Source organism: Gavia stellata, chromosome 6 (assembly GCF_030936135.1).
Source record: "Gavia stellata isolate bGavSte3 chromosome 6, bGavSte3.hap2, whole genome shotgun sequence".
NCBI lineage: Eukaryota > Metazoa > Chordata > Aves > Gaviiformes > Gaviidae > Gavia > Gavia stellata.
The window spans coordinates 50,944,850-50,964,628 of record NC_082599.1 but is presented as its reverse complement, the minus strand read 5'-3'; the positions used below and the strand labels follow the sequence as shown (position 1 = coordinate 50,964,628).

Here is a 19,779-nt window from a genome sequence, read left to right as displayed (position 1 = left end):
TGTCATTCATGTAACTGTTCATTTTTAGCCAAAAGGAGCAGACAGGAAACAGAAAACAGACAGAGAAAAGATGGAAAAGCGAACTGCACATGAAAAAGAAAAGTATCAGCCTTCATATGACACCACAGTTCTTACAGAGGTAACAAAATAGAATTGCATCTGCTTACTGACGAGGAAATAGGTAGATACAGCCTATAACTTAGCTGCAGTCTTGGAAGGGTTGGGGAAGAATTAGTTCTACACAAATGTAAGCTTTTTATTTGACAAACTTGTCCAGTGAACAGCAACATTAACTTTTAAAATTTTGTTTAGTCAGCTTTCATTTAGATGCTTGATAGATGCTTGTATTAAAACACACTAAGATTGAACACTGTTTGACTGACTGTACTGAACCCTAGAGCAAATCTTTTGGTACAGATCTAAAAACCTTGCAGCTGAAAAACAAAAAAAAAAAAAAAAAAGGGGGGGGGTGGAATTTAGAACTTAATTATCTGCCAAATTTGAGCATCAAAGTGTATTTTTTGGAGATTACTGAATTTAAGGCCAGAGCCTCATTAGGTTTTTGCATTTTCTTTTTGTTTAAACATCAGTGAGTTCTGTGCAGTTTTCTAAAGATTTCAGAAGTTTTTTAAAAGGCTTTTAGATCTTTCCTCACTGTATAATGAAAAGAAATTGATCCAAATCTTTGGTGTTTGTCCAGATGAGGCTTGAGCCTATAATTGAAGATGCAGTTGAACATGAGCAGAAAAAGTCCAGCAAGCGGACTTTGCCAGCAGACTACGGTGATTCTCTGGCAAAGCGAGGCAGTGTAAGGGACTTCTGCTTACCTTTTCATTGTGCAAGATACCTTGTGCAGTGTTAGATATAGGAGAAACTTCCGTTACATAAAGTAAAAATATTTTGATTGCTGTGTCTTAATTTTACTCACTTCTATGTATACCAATTACTCCATGTTTGTTTTCAGCAAAGGAATCCTTCCTAAATCTAACACTTAAACTGTTGCAGAGGGACTGTGTAACTTAAAAGTCAAGAGCTTTCCGTTTATGCGACTTTAAATGAAATAGCTTTTTGCTTTCCTTGTATGTGTGTAATTAGTGGAAGTAAGAACAGTGAAATTTAGTGGTTTGTTCCATATTTGTACTTATATTCAGTATAAGTTTTCATGTACATCAGTATTTTTAAAATGCCATGTAGTGTTGCGGATGATTGATCATTAGTTACTGATTTTTCCTTTAGCCATCTACATATTGTGCTCCAAGCAGGTTGAATGCAGTTTAGAGGAGTCAGCACATCTTTGTGACATGTGTACGCTAACTCTGTATGTGCCCCCCCCAAATGAATCTTTCATATCCTGTGCACACTTCCTGTCAAGGGTTAGCATTTTAGATTTCTTAAATGCTGTTTCTTATGGTGAAATCATTGAAACCTTACATTTTGCAGATGAGAAACAATCCTGCATCTTCCATTTGGCAAGTTTAAACGTCAATTAATAATGTGACTGTGGAAGACAATTAATTGACTGTTCTTTGAACAAGCATATTGTGCTGACAGCTTTTTCCCAGCAGCGCTTAGGCAATGACTGTCTGACTCTTGTCCTTCAGACATTATTTAGTTTGCATTTATGATCTGTGAAAGTGATGTATAAGGTTTAGGTTATAAAATAACTTCAGTTTATGCCTCTTGTTGTTTATAAACCATGTAACCAGACAGGAGGGAGCAAGCAATACTAAGTAAGATGGGTTCTTCATGGGATTTTTTTGCCCCCTGCAACTATTGCAAGCACTGAGCTGTCTAAATTTACCTTTTATTGTTCCTCGTTGTTGGTTTTTTCTTTCTTTTAAGATGCGCCTTTAGAATTCTTTGGAAACGCAGACATTCTTTTATTTGTTCCAAATGGCCCTGGGGCAGTGAGGTATAAACAGGAGAAAACAGGATTTTATCACTTTCACTTATAAACCACATCTGAAGCATCTTTTGAAGCTGGTCCTTGGAGTGATTTCTGCTTTTTTTTTTTCCTCATGCTCTCTTCTCTTTCTGTTGTTCTAAGTACTTCATTGAATGATTATTGCTTATAGGAGAATAATAGGAAAAGGTATTTTTAAAACATATGACAAATTGTTTGTCCAGAGTAGGACAAACTGTAGCTAAATGGTACCTGAAAGTTGTCTAACTTGTTCTTAACAATCTCTTGGAATACTAAGCTTCTATGAATGGGAGCAGTACCTTAATTGCAGTGACGAAAAACTGAGGTAGCACAAGTAGTACTGGACTTCTAACGCCTTTCCCAAAGGACACAAAGGAGAGTGTGTGTGTGTTTATTCACTTCTTGCTTGGGATGAAGGATGACCCACAGACTATTTTGGAATAATAGCTATGTACAGCTTTCCAGTTCTCTTTTAATTGTGCAGCTCACTATTCCTGTTTTGCATTTGCCTTTAATACAATTCTATCTTGAGATCATTTGGTCAGTTTGTTGAGACCATTTTGAATTTTACTCCTGTAGGCTGAAAGCATTTCAGCCTTGCTAACTTGGTATCATCTACGGATTTAACACATAACCTATTCCATCATGACAATGAGTTTTATCTGTCTTCCCAAATGTAGCCATTAGAAGATTTGGCCGTTACCAGTCTTACCTCGTATGTACAGATTAAATGTACCATATGTGCAGTACAGCCATCACAGTGGAGCTTAGACACAAAAACTAAAGACTTGCTTTTAAGTATGAGAATTGACACTGGTTTACAGATTATGTCTTTATATATGCTGGATCTTGTACTTCATGTGTCCTAGGAACTGTGGCTCCATTACAGAAGGAAAATGGGATTGTTTGGAGTGTATTTTTTTTGACAAAGTTGAAAGTGTTGGCTGTTACTTAGCCAATGCTGCCTCCTAAATGACCAGAAATAGTTTTTTGTCATCTTTTCTTGAATTCCAGAAATTTAGGGTGATCCAATCTATAGTTCTTTTCCTTTTTAAAGCTGGGTATTGTTACCTTCCTCTTACACCTACCATATGATATAGGCTATCTTTTTTGTTCCTTGCTTTTTTGCAACTCATTTTGTATGTTGGCTTTTTTATTTTACCCCTCCAAGATTCTGCTGTTGTATTTGCTGGATATTTCTAATTTTGTTTCTCTCTTTTTTTTTTTTTCCCCCCCTGTATGATTTCTTCTAGTTCAGCCACAATCTGATTTGGACAGATTGGTTTCTTACTGTGCTCCCTTCAGGAAACATTGATCCAGTATCTTTTCTTTTCAGTTTAATTGATATGGGATTCTAACACAATACAGAGAGTTTGGTGAAGCTTCCTTTCTGAATGGTCATTCTGCTCTGCTCTTCTCCTATCCTTTCCTAAGAAACAGAGATCTTTTTCCCCTAATCACCATCACCCATCTTTTCCTTCTCATTTATTTTCATAAGGATGCCATCTAGATATACTTTTCCATTACTCCTTTTTATTCATCTGTTGTTTCAAAATTCAGTGCATTCACTGCAATTTCTGCAGTATTTATCTCAGTATTTTCCAAACAGACAGATGCATAGTTAACTTGTTAAGACTCTCTCTTGTGCTTTGGAGTGTTGATTTTTTCTGTAGAGATGAAAGGCTACAAACTTAACACAGCCTTCTGGACCTCAGAGTGGATGTTTATGTACAGGTGACCTTCATCCAGGGGCCATTTTTTCCTCTTTTCCAAATATATAGAAGCTAGAGCTTATTTAAGGAAGAAGAGAAAAACCCCACCAGATTCTTTCCCCTAGTTTGAATTTGAAAAAGCAGGCAAATTTGTTTCGTGATAGTTAGGTCTTTGCACTTTTTTATGTCTTCAGTATCTTGGTTGATTTTTATATTGGTATATATTATATGTCACAAGCTAGAATATATAAAGTTTCATTAAAGCTTTCATTAAACTTAGTCAAATGGTCATTTTTTTGCAGATAGAGCTGATTATAGGGCACATGGAAGTTAGAAGACTTCCAGGTATAGACCTTGAAATAAATTGGAACATTAAGTTTTGGATGTGAAAGATTGGTGCAGAAGTTAAATATTCTCTGTAAGTGACTTAAATTTAGAGTAAAAAACCTTCTAAAGGCTATGAGAGTCAGAAAGTGGAGCTGGAGCAAAAACTAATTTAGTAACATAAGCATATAGTATTTCTTTAGTTTGTTTCTCCTTACATCTATCTGTACTTCAGATAGCAGTATCAGTAGCGTACAGGATATGTAATATGGGTGACTTCACATTTTGGGAATAAGTTCTTCACTTCTGCATTCAGAGTAATTAAGCCTGTATGAGCAGAAGTTTTTTTGCTTTTGTCAACAACAGCTGCAGTTGTTTGGGGCAAGAACCCTGTATTTCACAGGTTTCTTGAAAAAGCTCTGTCCTGTGTATAATAAAATTGCTGACCTGCTCTCCAAAGATGATGCTGTGTGCTCAAGTATAATAAGTCTAATTTGGAGAACAGACTTTTTGGTTTTGTGTTGATTTGGTATTTGAATATAGTATGGAGTCCGTTGCCAAAGTTCAGTTTTATTCTCTTGTAAAGCATGAATTAGGGCAGATTCATGTAGTTTGGAAGTCAGAAGGGAAATGACATTGAACAGTGGCTTAGAATAGCTTGAGTTTTTGCAATTCTTCAGACGTTAGGAACGTTCTGAGTTTAAATGCTACATATCCTGAGTCTGAAAAGTCAAACTTAGAAAGATTTTCTATCTTCCTTTTTAACTCAGTAAAACCATTGGTCAACACTTTATAACTTCATTCATGTCCTATACAGAAGAATGTTGAAGAACTGGAACCAAAATAATTTTCTCCTTTTCAAGAATTAATCAGTGTTTGGAAATAAAGGCATAATTTCCAGAGTACAGTTGCAGCAGTAGTATTGTATCAGTGTACTTGTAATGGAGAGCAGTTAGTCTTGAGACCTCAAAAACAACTTCTTTGAAAATTAACCAGTATATATTCACTGTTCATTACAGGTAAAGATATAATGCCAATCATTTTTCTGCTCTGTGATGGCTTTTTTCAGAGTTGGGTCCTTCCTTGTGACAGTGACATTTTTCTTTTTACGTTTATGTCCAATGGCCAGTGACTTCTGTATTAGTATCATTAGCTTGCTGAATGTCCTTTGCTGACTCAGTTTTGGGCTTAAGAATTTAAGAAATACCCTGATTGATCAGACCACAAGTTTGTAGAGGCCAGTGCTCTGTCCCTAGCAGTGGCAATTGCAGATGCTGGTTCAAGAAAGGCTGCAGCTGGGGAGCCTTCCCACTTTCTGTGATCCATTCCCCTTGAAATGCCGCAGTGTCCAGAATCGTCATGCAGGATGTTAGAAAACATCCCTGCTTAGGCTTTTTAGTATTAATGGATTTGATGCCCAGGAATTTGTCTAATCCTGTTTCTGAACCTGATGGTTTTTTCTGAACCAGATGTCCCACCTGAAGTGTGGGACAGTTGTGCATGTGAGTGATTCTGAAAGCATGAGCAGCTGGGGTTAATTGCTAGAAGGTGCTTGAAGAATATATGCTGTTGCCTTTTTTTTTACGCTACTGTTCCTTGAACCTTTCAGAATTAAGTACCTCAGTGCTCAAATACTCATTTGTCCCTCAACCTGCAAGTCAGAAGAAAGGAGAACCGAGCCATTAGGCATGTTGCAGTAGTATTGTAATTACTACTACTACTTCTTTTTTTTTAAACCAACTGATTCAGTCTCAGTGGATAGTCAGTAATGTTTTTGCTGGAAGAGGAGACAAGGTAGGAAAATGTGTTTATAGGAGGAGAAAGGCTCCTTGCTTTGGGTTGGAATTTTCTTTTTCTAAATATTTCAAATGTGCTTCTTCCTGCGTTTAAACTCAGAGTTTTGTTGTGAACAACTTCAGCTGGGTTTGAAGGACAGAAACAGGAACTGCAGCACATACCTTGGGAATGGCTCAAAAGCTGTTCTCTGACACCAGTGCATTTTCCCTGCCCCTCAATTTAAATATATGCTGAACAGAATCTTGTAATGGAATAGTGGCTAAGGCTGTACAGCTTGCATCTGTGTGTCCAGATAAATATCTTGCACTAAAATTTAGGGAGAGAATGTCAGAAAATGAAAAAAAAATAATTACGCTTTCAAAATATTTCAGAAGAACAAAGTTAGCATTATGTTGAGCTTTTATTTTAAAATTATGGCTTTGGACCATATGATTAGGGAATGAAGGCCTATTTTAACTACCTGTTGTAATATAACATCTTTGAGATTAACATGAAAATGAGCTTAAGAGAAACAACAGATGGGAGTATACAAAATAGGAGGAAAAGTGGGTAACACTAGACATAGAAAAGCGTGCTTTGTGTGAATGGCACTGTTTGTAGTCTAAAGGGTGGCTTTGACTACGTAATCAAAGGCAGTGTGTACGCGGTGGCTAGCAAAAATACTGATTTGAATCAGATAGATGAATAATTTCCTGATTTTTAAGCTATTGGTATGCAAGACTAATTTTTTTAAATTGTATGAGCCGTGCTGGGGAACTTGCAATCTTACTCCGACAAGTGGAGACTGGAGTCCGGTACAGAAATGTTGTTAACCATTCTACAGAAGATTGCAGCTGGTATTGCACTCATTTACTGTTTCCCCCAGATAGCGAAAGGGTCTTTCAACACAAAATTGTTGAAACATGTTTCCATTAATATTAGGTCATACTTATTCCTCTCTCTCCTCCTCCTGCCCTCACAAGGCTATGATATAACTCTGGAAATTTTCTTACAGGATATTTAGCTGGTGCATAAGTATATCAGAAATCTTTGTTGTTTTAACAGGCGTGGTCTTAGCTTACTTTATCTTGGGCAACTTGCTTGTTTTAATCCTGTCTGTTTGTCTTTGAACATACCAAAATCTGGTTTTTATTTTTCTTTAAAATACTGGATTTGCAATATTATTGGAAACACTAAAAGCTAGTCTTATTTGAAGGGCTTTTATCATGATGGTTTAAAAAAATATCCAAAAAAGACTGACTAAATTGGACAGCTGGCTCATCATATAGTTGTGAAGACTTAAATCTGTGTATAAAAATTCCAGTTTACTAAGCAGTTTAGAGAAAGTAGTACATGTAAGCATCATTTTAGTCCTGCAGTCAATTAATAAAAATTTTCAATTCACAAAAATTCTACTGAAAATTCCATTTATATTTAATTGCTGTCAGGGCAGATACATTAAATTTATCCACAAGGTGAAATCTAGCTTCATAGTTTTACTATTGCTGAACACCTGTTGGTAGGTCACGATACCTGCAGTTTAAACAGCCCCGTCATCCCTTTTAAGATGAAAGTTTTTTCAGTAGATGGCTTGGGGTTGGTTGGTTTGTTTTAAACTGAGTAATCTGTACAGGTCCTCTATCAGTTCCACCACTAATACCTTCACTTTGTTAACAGAAGACAGTATAAATAGGAGTCTTCTTGAAAGAACAAGATAAAAGAAAACTGGTTTTTACTTGGAGTATCTGCATGTAATATGTGGGATGGAGGGAATCTTTATTTGGAATTACAAATCAAAATTCTCTGCGGAAAAGCCCCTGGCTTTAAATGACAGAACTGTGCATCAGAGTAGAAAATGTATTGTCAAGAGAAACTTCAGTTTTAATTCTTTATCTTCAGTGCTCGCCATGGCCTGATACTCCTACAACATTTGTAAACAACAGTCCTACTCCTGCTCCAACTTTTACCTCTGCTCAACATAATACCTACAGTGTCCCAGACAGGTAGGTTTCTTTTCCGAAGTAAAGGTAACATTTTAAAATCAGGCTTATTCAAAAGAGTGTTCTGAGTAAATCCAGGAGTTTGCAACTGTTTTCTAGTTCCACTGGGGAATGAGAGATTGCTTTGACCTGTATATTTATTTTAGAGTTTGACACTTGAATCATGTGATTCAATTATAACATAATTACTTCCGCTTCAGCATTTTTCTTTCTCACTATACATTGTTGGAAACTTTTCTTCTTGTCCTTTGCCAAATAGCAAATACTTTACCTTTTAACTATTCTAATTTAGTCCTTGTCTATGGAAACTATTTAGCTTTTTTCAGTAAGAACAGTCTTTGCTCCCCTCATACACAGTTAATATAATTTGCAAGAAAAAACCACAGCAATAATCTTTACAAGCTTTTCAACAGAAATTGTATTGGTAAAAACATTTTGTATTGAGGCATTAATTAAACTACTGTAATTAAACTTGGGTGATCAAGAAATCATTTACAGAGGTGTTGTCTGTTTTGTCTGCCTTGTATTTTACTACCTCTTCCTCAGTCACCCTTTAAGACAGGTAAGTGGCCGTATAACCTCCCGTGAGTGTTGGTTAAGCTGCTTCTCCAGTTGATAAAAGAATACACAGAATAGGAACCAGATGACTTGCATGTTGAAGTGTGATGATCTTTATCCTGAGTTTAACTTACATTTCACTCTGTGCAGCGTTTGTCTTTCAACAGGGATATTTATTGTTTTGGGACTTTCAAGTTATTTTTCAGCAATGCTTAAATATTTTGCTTAATAAAATCCTAGTAATACTTTTTTTTTTTCCTGTCTGTAGCAATTCTTCTTCCCCAAATCATCAAGGAGATGGAACCTCTCAAGGGTCTGGAGATGTGAGTGTTTGCTTTCTGGTATTGATCATGGCTATATTTGTATATTTGTGTCAGAACATTTGATTTATACATACCTTGATATTAATAGGTACTGAGGAAGTGTTTAACTGAGGGAGGTTTTTTAATGGTTTTGGGGTTTTTTTAGTACAAAAATTATCATATCCAATCTTGTTTCTTACAGCAGCTTCATCCTTCAGCCACAATCCAGGAAACTCAGCAATGGTTGCTCAAGCATAGGTTCTCTACCTATACAAGGCTTTTTTCAAATTTCTCAGGTATCTATAGTTTACTTTTTTATTTAGAGTCTTTCTTTGCGTTAGTGAGCAAGTTTTGTGTGGGAAAATAATTCTCTAAAACCAAAATGGCATCAATATTTATTGTAATTTACTAATTTACTTATTAAATGTTCAATTTCTATTGAAAGGCATTTTTTATCTAGTTGTGTTTTGCACAAATTCACCCTAACACCCAGAAGTGAAGCTAGGTTCTTCTTCCCTGATGATAGTTCACAAAATCATTCTAACCTTGATGAGTCCTTTGAGAAAAATGAATTAATTTGGCGAGTCAGACCAGCAGGCTGTCTGTTTTGCTATGCTGTTTTCCTAATGGCAGCCAGTATGCAATGATCTCATAGAAAGTACAAGAAATTGGTAACATCTGCCTCGTGTTAGATCTTTTCTTAGGAGTTAGATCTAATTGTAGTATATGAAGCTTTCATCCTTCCAAACTCTGAAGCTGTGAGTAGTTGTCTTATTCACAGAAATGGCAAATTCTTTTTTGTTTCAAACTCTGCTTCAGTGCCGTGCAACAGGATAATACCTTTACCTACATGTATTTGTCTTTTTTCATCTCAGCAGAATGTCTGATTGCACTTCCTTAAATGTGTGTCAGTGTAGTTTCCACTATATGTATGGAAGCAAGAAATGGCAATAGATGCATTATCTGGGGCTATGTTTTGCTGTTTGCTTCTTTAATCCTCCATGTAATTGTGCAAAGAGTGGAATGACACAGTACACACCATGAGTAAAATTCCTTCTCAGTTTTCTTTGGTGACACATGATGGGGAGGATCTGATGCATAACTCCTGCTCTCTGCCTCTTAGCTTAGCTCATGCTTCTGCCAGAATTCCGTTTGTACCAGGCATCTTCCCTGGTCAAGACCATGTTCAGTCAAGACCGAAAGTACAGATTCTTTAACGTGGCATTCTTGAAATCTGTATGACTTGAAGTTTTGTCTTTTCTGTAGCTAATTAATTCTGTTTGCTGCTGCCTAATGTTTTCTGCCTAAAATTCATACTGTTTTCTGTTAGGATATACAGGTTCTGAGAAATAAGCTCACATCCCTGTCACCATCCCTGGAGGTATTTAAAAGACGTGTGGATGAGGCACTTAAGGACATGGTTTAGTGGTGGACTTGTCAGTGTTAGGTTAACGGTTGGGCTTGATGATCTTAAAGGTCTTTTCCAACCTAAATGATTCTATGATTCTATGATTTAGCCTTTCTGAAGTTCAAGCTGTGAAGGTGTCATCCAACCCTGACAAAGGAAGTTCTGCAATCTCACTAATGAATGAGCCAGTATTTTGCAGTACCTTCCTCAGCAAACCATATGGAAACATGGTTTTGATAAAAATTATGTATAGTTCCGGTGACATCAATATGGGCAGCAATAACTAAAATTTTGTAAACTACTACTAATAGTAATAATATAGTAGTATAATAAAAAGAAGTAAAATTTTGAGACCCCAGGGGTTGACGATGCACAGGCAGTATGACTTCTCCAAATAAAAATTGACCAGACCTGGAGATGGTAGAGAGGCCTCTGGAAAAACTGCAGCTTTTGGCACATAAGAACATGATTTTTTTGAGGAACCCCCCCCCCCCCCAAACCATATAAAATGTGTAAGAACCACTTGACACTCCTAGTGGTCTCAGCACTAAATTCGTGCTGTCCTGGATTTCCCTCCTCCGTGTGGCTCAGTGCACCCTCTAGCAAAGCAACCTGTTCTTGTATGTCCGCGGGCAGTACTGTCGCAAGCTGCCTTGGAACCAACGGCATCTACCAGCTCATCAAGACTGACACACTAAGACTCCTTAGTTAAGGCTACTTAATTAATCAGTGAGATGGTGCTTTTATTTTAAATACCATGGACCTAATGGAAAAGCACCATATTTTATAGTCAGCCCTTGCAGTGTTGGAAATTGACTGTTTATTCTTCTGCTGCTGGTTAGTTTTTGATCTGTGCTTCTTGTATTGTGATTGCTAAGCTTTCTCAGTCAACTTTAGTACCAAATTTCCAACAAAGACCCTTGGAAAACTTTTAATGCGGTTTTTCTCTTTCATTATTATCTTCGTATGTTTATGGAAGTCAAATACTAGCTAGCTGATAGATTTTTCTTTGAAGCAAGAGGTGTAATGTAGCTTTTAATTATTCTTCTTCAGGTGTGTTGGGTTTTTTTCTTATAGCACTTAAGGTGTATGATGACAAATTATTTTTGCTAGCTTTTACCTGTGCATTCCTAGATCGTCTGTGGAATATTCTCATCCATAAAGACTATCTTCTTATTTTCCTGTCTTCCCACTCATCTATTACAGTGACACCCATGCTGCTTCTCAGAAGTATGCTCCTTCCATTTTGTGTTTAGATCCGCTTAGGATCTTTTATTGAAGCTCCACTTTCTAAAGTAAATGTTCTGGGAACCAGTTGTTTTCACAGATTACTTATTCCCAGGATAATTAAAAAAAAGAAAAACAAAAAAACCCCAACTGCTTTTGGGTGGAAGTATCCCACAACCTGGATTCACCCCACGGGCTGCTGATGTACTGATTTGACCACTCTGATTTAGTTATGCCAGTCTTTAGCACTATCTTTTATAAATGAGTGCATTGTAATAACTTAAGTGCGGAGAGGTTATGATGTATTAGTTGAATGCCTGGGATGATCCACTGAGTGAGAAACCATCAAATATCTTTGCTCTGTATTTTGCATGTGTTTAAAATACACTAACCTGGGTATTAGTTAAAACTTTGAGTCATTTAAGCTATTGTCTGGATATAGAACAGTCATCTGTCTCTACAGAAATTGTGTGCCTTGCAGACTTTGTATTTCTTCAAAGATGTGAACACCATCAAGTGAAACTAACCACCTTTGGAAAATTGGTCGGTTTTCCGTAGTGTTAGCTAGTGCCTATTCTAAATTTTACTTGCTTGTTTGTGCTTGCAGGATTCCATTTTTGTAATGGTGGAGTTTGTTATTCTTTGTTTAAATTAACTTACAATTGATTTTTAAAAGTATAGATGTTGTAAAATAATCTTCATAAAATCCTTACGTGTTTCTCCAGGTGCTGATTTATTAAAGCTGACAAGAGAAGATCTGGTACAAATCTGTGGTCCAGCCGATGGAATTCGGCTATATAATGCACTGAAATCCAGGTAGTGTGTTAAATTGTGAGGTTGAGTGTGTTTTGTTCTGTCATTTACTAGAATCCCTTGTCCGTAGAATTGGGAGATCTGGGAAGTCAGTGTCAGGATGGGCCTCGCTGCCTGTGTGAGCAGTCTGTTTAAAAAGAGCCTCCTGTGTACACCTTCAGGGCAGAGCCCAGATGAGATGCAGGCACTGACTAGGTCAAAGGTAGGCTGTAAGACTGGTACCAGTGTCGTTGGGCACTGCTCATTCCTTGGAAACAGACGGATTTGTTGCCAAGACACAAAACTTCTCATTTAGGGGAGCTAAGAAGGCTCTTTGAGGTTCCAAGTGTTGAGTGCTAACACAGACAGCATCCCGACTGATGTACCTGATTCTGACTGAAACGGGTACTTGTTACCATTGACCTTTATAAGAATTGTCGTTGTTACTCAGTAGTAATGTTCCAGGATTCCAACAAGTAGCATCTTGATGAACTCAGAATTGATTGCAATTTTGTTTAAATGCAGTAGCACCTGAGAGACCACTTACCATTATATTATTTTTATTTCTTTTAGTCAGTGAAAGAAAACATTTCAAATGTACTATTAGCATAACAAATCTACATTTGTGGCGTATCAGTTTCTGTATTTCCAGGGCAAGTAACCTTTTCTCTGATGTGTGGTGTCTTTGAATTACAGGTCTGTTAGGCCCCGTTTAACAATCTATGTCTGTCAGGAGCCATTAAGGAGCATACAACTGGAAAGACAAGATGCAGGCAATGGTGATAGCAGCAACGGTGCAATATATGGTATGGTGCATAGCGGTCTCTTAGGGTACCATTTCTGTGTCTTAAAAAGTCTAAAAAAGGATAAATGGGAAGGGAAAATAGTGAAGAGGCTGAATTTCTGGTGTACAGAGAAATTGTAGAACGTTGTATTCACGACATTGCTGTTTTAACACTGCACGGGATGAACAGAACCTTAAAACCTCTCAAGGTTAAAGCATTGATTTTTTGCAGTCCATTGATAAAACTAACTGTAGTTAAGTTACATGGTAATTAATTAAGACGCTCTCAAATTAGTATGTTGTTACAGACAAGGTATTAACCAGATAAATGTAGGTGCATGTAAAAGCTACGTGCAAATAAAATGCTTCAATTCTTTCCCGTTTTCTGTTAGGTTTTGCTGTCATTTTCTGTGCAACTGAACTAAAACTGGCAGGGCTTGGACAAGGAAAAACAGCCAAGCAGTGTATGGGCTTATGATTTTAGTATTATTTTCCTGATAGATAGCTGTTGTTTCAACACAGATGGGAACTTATTTGTAAATTCATGTCAATCTTACAATTAGGAGAATGGAGAGCTATTTGAAATTATTCTTTTCTTGCTCTTGGCTTTGAGTGAAGAGACTTTTCTCCCCAACCAACTGAAATCTTTATAGGCTGCTGCTGTAATAGTAGTTGTGTTTTTTCCATGCAAGAATTGAGGTGGAGGAGGATCTGTACATAGGATACTGTCTCTGTCAAATACCTGTTTTCCCTCTGGGTATCTTCAGTCTTTGGTTTGGGACAGAAGAATGTGCAAACATGGAGCTGCCAAGGGCTTCTAGCACTATTAAATAAAGTTGTAGAGCCATAAATACAGCATCAAACTGAACAGATACTTTGTCTTACTGTTCTGTTTACAGTGTTGTATTTCCCCCCCGCCACCCTTCAGCTCTGAGATGATCTGTAGGAAATTTATTCGGACAGTTGAAAAAGGCTTTCTTTACCAAAAATAATCTACGTCCCTATTGAAAGCAACAGTGTAGTAGTATAAGTAAGTCAGACATATTACCTGCTTCTTTTGAGATGGTCCAAAAGTACTTTGAAAGTCATCTTTAGGTGACTCCCTAAAGATCCATTTAAGTCTGTTTGACATGACTGTGCCTTTTTGTGCAGGACACAGGAAAAAATGTGGAAGTTGCTTTCAGTATCAGAGCAGATAGACAGAAGCCTCCCCCTTGTCAGAGAGGTGTGCTTATGACTTTACCTTGAAAGAACAGTCATGGCAGTTCATGCTTCATAGTGAGAACAGGGGGAGAGTAAAGTAAAGGTGTTTAGCTTTTCAAATTTTTTAAAGCCAGGGTATAAACATATTCAAATTTTTTTTTTTTTTACATAGTTACTTGTTATCAGTCAGTACCATGTGTATGTAAATAATTCTTTTTCCTTGTAGTTTATCATGCAATCTACTTAGAAGAAATGGCAGCCTCTGAAGTCACACGCAAGCTTGCCTTGGCATTTAATATCCCTTTGCATCAGATCAACCAGGTTTACAGACAGGGTCCCACAGGTATCCACATTCTTGTTAGTGATCAGGTAATGGAAATTTTATTTTCTTGACAAATTTTATTTATAAAATAGAATGGGGGATTTTCTTACACTTGCTTCTTTATTACTGTTTTTTCTGTTTGATAATGCAACCTAGTATTTGACATTTAGAGTATTTTTTCCTTTACATTAAATGAGCAGAAGGCTCCTTTAAATGTCACTCTTCCTCTACCTGAATAAATTCAAATTATGAGAAGAGCAACTGGTATATATAGTTCTGAGATGGTGCAGTAATTACTTAGTATGTATTTATTTTGAACATGCCCAAAGGCAGGGAGCATTTACCTGTTGAACTCAGCTTATTCAAGCATCTGCTACACGTATTTAGAGTTCCAAACACACGGCCAACAGTAATAGACTCCCAAGTGGTTGTCACATGATTAACAAGCAGTATGTTGACAGTAATATTTTTTAATTTAATTTGGTATATGCTTGTCACTTGCTGAATAAAACCAAAAATATGCAATTGCTTTTAAAAGGTTTAATATCTGATGTATTTATTTATTGCATTGGTCATACTCAGGAGGGTTTCAAAACTTTTTTTTTCCTTTGTAGATGGTTCAAAACTTTCAAGATGAGAGTTGTTTCTTATTCACCACAATAAAAGGTACAGTGTCTTTTCTGACAGTCTAAACCATAATTGTTCATTCTACCAAGGAGCCTTCTTTAAAGGAGAGTATATTCTAGTAAAACTTCCCCAAGCGAAGAGTAACGGCAGATCTAGTGAAGGCTGACTTGCAAAAAAAAAAAAAATTAAAAAAATCTGCATACAGTAGTGGCAGAAGATATCCGTGAGTTCCTTCTCTCTTCACCAGACCTTTCAGCCTCTGCGTAGCACCTCAGTCTTTTCTCCAAGCTTTCAGTTCAGAACCAGTGCAGCACTCAGTAACAAACCTCATTTAAAATTCAGTCAACCATCACTGAACAGCACTTGCTGTTAATAATTGTTGAGAATGGTGGAGTTTCAAATAATTAAAAAAAATAAAAATCCTGGCAGTGGTACCTCTGAAGTTCAGAAGCCAAATGTTAACCGAGTCCTGATAGTTGGCAGAACCAAGTATAAAATTCTGTTCTTTCATTGCTAGTAAATTATCATCTTCAGTAGGTTGTTGCTGTAGACAGGATGTGGCCATTTAGCTGGGAAAGCTACAGTGCGTTTCCGCTGCCTAACAAAGACTCACTGGTGTAAGGCTGCTGTTTGGCATCAACTAGCAGACTTGAAGGGGAACATGCAGAGAACAAACTCCTCCCCTCCCATGCCGTCAAATGGGTGGAATAATTTTCACTGTACGCAGGCCCTTGAGCAGGGACGCAGCCAACCTTAGTCCATGACCATTGTTGTTCACATTTCCTCAGTATGTGTTGAGTCCCCCCTTTTAGACACTGGACATTTCAGATGAATCCCACACTTTCTTGGAGTCCAGTTTGTTTCTGGTAAGAGGTGCCAGGAAATTGCTATCATCAGTGGACAAGTTTGACTCCATGCAAATTTTACCTACAGAAACTGTCCCAACTTTGAAAATCCAATTACAAATTGTTAATCGTAACATTTTTGTTCAGCACAAGTAGGAAATTTTTAAAGCTATGTTTTTGCTGTAGATGAGCTGTATTTTTAAAGTCTGCTTCACTTTATTAGTATCCTAACTTGAAATGAATTGTTCTGTGTAGTACAAAATCTATTCACGTGGTTAGTGATTATGTTAGAGACCTGTTTGTCTCAGTTGTTAAGCCTTTCAGTGGTACTGCTAGCTTCTAAGCATAAAATCCCCAGGGGTTTGGGTTTTTTAACAGTGTTCCCATTTGGCTTTCTACTGTAAAGCTGAGCATCACAAAACAGATGATTAAAAACATCCACTAAGGATTTACACGGGTCTTGCAGAATTTAACTTCCTTCTATGATATTAACTGTCACTGTCAAATGAGGTGGGTGTAATGCATAGTAGGAAGAGTTCAGAAGTAGCTGCACAGCAAAGAGATTTTAAAAAGTTAGTCAAGTGTTTAGTCTGAATAGCAGGCTACTGGTATTTAACATTTCAAGTTTAATATTTTGTAGTAGTAATGAGCCACTTTTACACAGTAAAAGCCAAGTCCCTGCTTTGATTGATAGTATATTTATGGTTCTATTTATCAAAGACTGGCACTTTTTTCTTTTTCAGCTGAAAATGGTGAAGGCTTCCATATAATTTTGAAGTGATGTCACACAGTTGCTAGACTGATACTCCAACGCAGAAGGAAGTCCTGCCTAAAGATTATGAAGATCATCCAAAACCTTAGGATCTAACTTCACTGTATAAGATGTTTCATATTGAAAACACAAAATGACCTTTCTAATGAGCTGTTTGATAGGTGAACTTTCTTATCACTGCCGTAGCCAAATGTCCTCATGAGAGGTGTAATGCCATGACAGCTTCGTACAGGCATGGAAGACAATGTAAGCAAAGGTGCTTGCCCTTTACTGAAATAAGGCAAGTTATGGCCAGTAGATACAGTTTCTAGAAGCAAAGCACTGTTGCTTTTCTCTTCTCTGTATCCAGTTGGAGATGAATGTAAACTCATTTGGGGGCATTTACCTTTCTGTGCCAGTTTGTCTATTACTTGCTTGTACCTTATGCTGGTTTTATTTTTTGACGTTAGCAGAGCACATATTAATCTGTGTGGAGATGAGTAGTTCAGCTGATAGTAATCAGGCTGTTGGGTCTTTGAGAGTAAAGCTGTCAAAACAGCTTCCCGTGTAAATTGTGTATAAGAGTGTATGTAAGAAGTGTAAATGCCAGAACAGGGCTTTTAAGAAGCCCTAGACAGATGCAATATATGCATGCAGCAAACTGCATTATCAATAGTACCTTATTGGAGGGATTAATATAAATCCTATGGGGTACAGAGTAATTGTGTTTTGCTTTAACAAATTTAATGGAAAAGAATTGCCTATGCATCCTTTATGTTTAGTTTCCTAGGTTCTCTGCGGAGTACTGCTGCAGTTTAACTCTTTGCTTGTAAAATTGTGGGTTTAAAAATACTAGCAGCGAGGGGTGGATTTTTATGACTTACTTAATGGAATTATGCTCATGAGGGAAGATGAGCTGCTGGCACCAGGGGGCTGTCATAGCTTTCAGCAACATCAAATAAATTGCTTGAGAAACACTAAATATACACCATTTTAGTCTCCTTACCAGCAGGTAAATGCCTTGCTGTAGTTGCTATTATGGACAAGTATCTTACCTACCTTTTCTGTTGCCCTTTCTTCTCCCTCTGATCCCTACTGTACAGCTGTTACAGTGCCTCTTCCACATGACCAAATATTTACTTTTCTTTGAAACAGGCAATGTGCTTTTTCAGTATTTTGGATATTTCTTGTAAAGACATGGCGCAGCATTTCCTATGTTAACATTAAGTTTCACCTGGTCAGGTACTTAGAGGGGAATATTTCAGAAGGTATTAAGTGACAGTTTCACAGCTGTCATTTTGTGCCTTTGAAAAGCTCCACCTTGATCTCTGGCTTAAAAGCTTGGGAATAGTTTGCTTTTTGTGCTGCAGTGTTCAATGTAAGCAACTACAGCAGCATGTAAAAAAGCAACTTTGATCTTTTTCATTCCCTCTTTAATAACTGGCTCAAGTGCTTAGCAGAAAAGCTTCTTAAAGCTGTAGCATTTTGAAAATTTAAATTCATCAAAGCTAGAGTTTCTTTCCTATTTTTATTTTTTCTGCACTGAAAGGAAAATTTAGTGTACTTAAATATTTCTGCTTTAAGTTGTTCATCTTTGGGTATTGTTTGGTCCTAGTATTTTCTTGAACTGACACTTGTGTCTTTTCAGCTCACACCGTATTCAAATCCAAATGTCTTATAAAAGTGGAAAAATCCTTGATTGGAAAGTATCCAAATATCTAATTTTAAAGAATATTGAAAGTTGTACAGTAGTTTGTCCAGCTCACTTGAAATTGGAATTAAATTATGGCACCAGCAAATCGTTTTTGTTTTTTAATAAGATGTACACATTTCAATTTAAGTAAGTATAATAAATGTTTTTCAATAATTTTGTAAATGTGCTTTCTTTTTGTTTGCTTCCCCCGTGCCCCCCCCTCCATTAGAGATATGTCTGTTGTTAAGATTTGTATTAACTGCAAGACCTACCGTTAAAATAACGGAAGCCAACTAGCTCTGTAGTTTATCCTTCACCTAACACACGCACATAGATCTCCTGCTTCTAATAGAAAACTTGCTTAGTTAAATTTGAAATAATTGAAACAAATTCAAATTTGACATCAGCTGATTGTTTATTTAAGTGTCCTATATCAGAGAAGGTTCTGTTGGGTTTTGTACATCTTTAATGCAGTAGACTTACAAGGTTGATTATGTTCTTAGAAAAAAATGAGCCAACAAAAGGCAACACACATCTTGACATACTGGTACCACTGACTTTCCTGGTATAGTTGAGAATAAAATTTGCTTAAAACTCTCCATTACAGCAGTATCTTAATGGAACTCTAAGTACAACTGTAACAACACTCCTCCACCACTGCGCAAAACAAGCCCTGATTGGCTTATTTGGTAGCAGTAAAGAAATCCATGTACTGCACTCAAGTTGAGATCTTAATTTACTGTCCCCATCGTCTGTGAATGTGTGAAGCAGGAACACAACACAGACACTGCTGTCCATAAAAGTCTCTTAATGTTCACACTCCTTTTAAAAAGGTAGCTTAAAATATTTTTGGGAAATTGCAGTACTATCCAGTAGTAGCTTCTCCAACTGCTTTTTAAGCCAGTATTTCTATTAATCAATTTTCAGTAAACACACAGGCCCTGAACTCTTAAAACATACACACACACAATCAATCTTACACAAAAAAGCTTTCTGAACTGTTGACTAGTCTGTCTATCTCAGATAATTAAGTTGCTTAATATAAAAAAGTTTATTTATTTATCTATCTAACCCTCTAGCACTGAAAAACGAAGGATGAAAGCATGGCCTTTAATACACAGATTTTATCATTATTATCATTCAGAAGTTGGCAGCTTCTTAAATAACCCAAATGGGAAGAGTTTGGCTTTCTACATTTGAAAACCACAGGTTGGGTTTGGTTCAACACCTGCCTACAGATTTATTTGCCCATCTGCTTGCTGTGTCCCTGAAACAGGTGGGACAAACAGCTTGAATTGAATTCCTCGCTCCATCACAGTGCCTGTAACTGACCCTGGTTTCCATTCCTCATCTGTAGAAAAGCATGAATAATACACCCCTCTTCCTAGCACCGCTGCAGCCTTTCCTTACAAACTGAGGAGGTAACTGAGGACACGCAGGAACAGTGTTACAGTAAGCACCACGTATGAGAGTGGCAGCCAAGTACAGTAGAGTGCACCAGCTCTACCACAGTGGGTTTCTTACCCCTTTT

General features: G+C 37.0%; 1 protein-coding gene across 3 annotated transcripts in view; it reads left to right on the top strand.

Annotated features, from left to right (window-relative positions):
* The window catches only part of UBP1 (upstream binding protein 1), a 41,436-nt gene extending 23,017 nt beyond the window's left edge, over nucleotides 1-18,419 (top strand). The window contains exons 7-16 of one of the 3 annotated variants that reach the window (XM_059819128.1): nucleotides 29-139; nucleotides 701-808; nucleotides 7,636-7,739; nucleotides 8,563-8,617; nucleotides 8,802-8,892; nucleotides 11,957-12,047; nucleotides 12,720-12,829; nucleotides 14,237-14,379; nucleotides 14,947-14,998; nucleotides 16,548-18,419. In XM_059819128.1, the coding sequence (XP_059675111.1) occupies nucleotides 29-139; nucleotides 701-808; nucleotides 7,636-7,739; nucleotides 8,563-8,617; nucleotides 8,802-8,892; nucleotides 11,957-12,047; nucleotides 12,720-12,829; nucleotides 14,237-14,379; nucleotides 14,947-14,998; nucleotides 16,548-16,585 (903 nt within the window). In that variant the 3' untranslated portion in view covers nucleotides 16,586-18,419. Of the gene's footprint in view, nucleotides 1-28; nucleotides 140-700; nucleotides 809-7,635; nucleotides 7,740-8,562; nucleotides 8,618-8,798; nucleotides 8,893-11,956; nucleotides 12,048-12,719; nucleotides 12,830-14,236; nucleotides 14,380-14,946; nucleotides 14,999-16,547 lie in introns of all 3 variants that reach the window. The other 2 variants (XM_059819127.1, XM_059819129.1) reach the window with 2 other exon arrangements.
* Nucleotides 18,420-19,779: the final 1,360 nt, after the last annotated feature.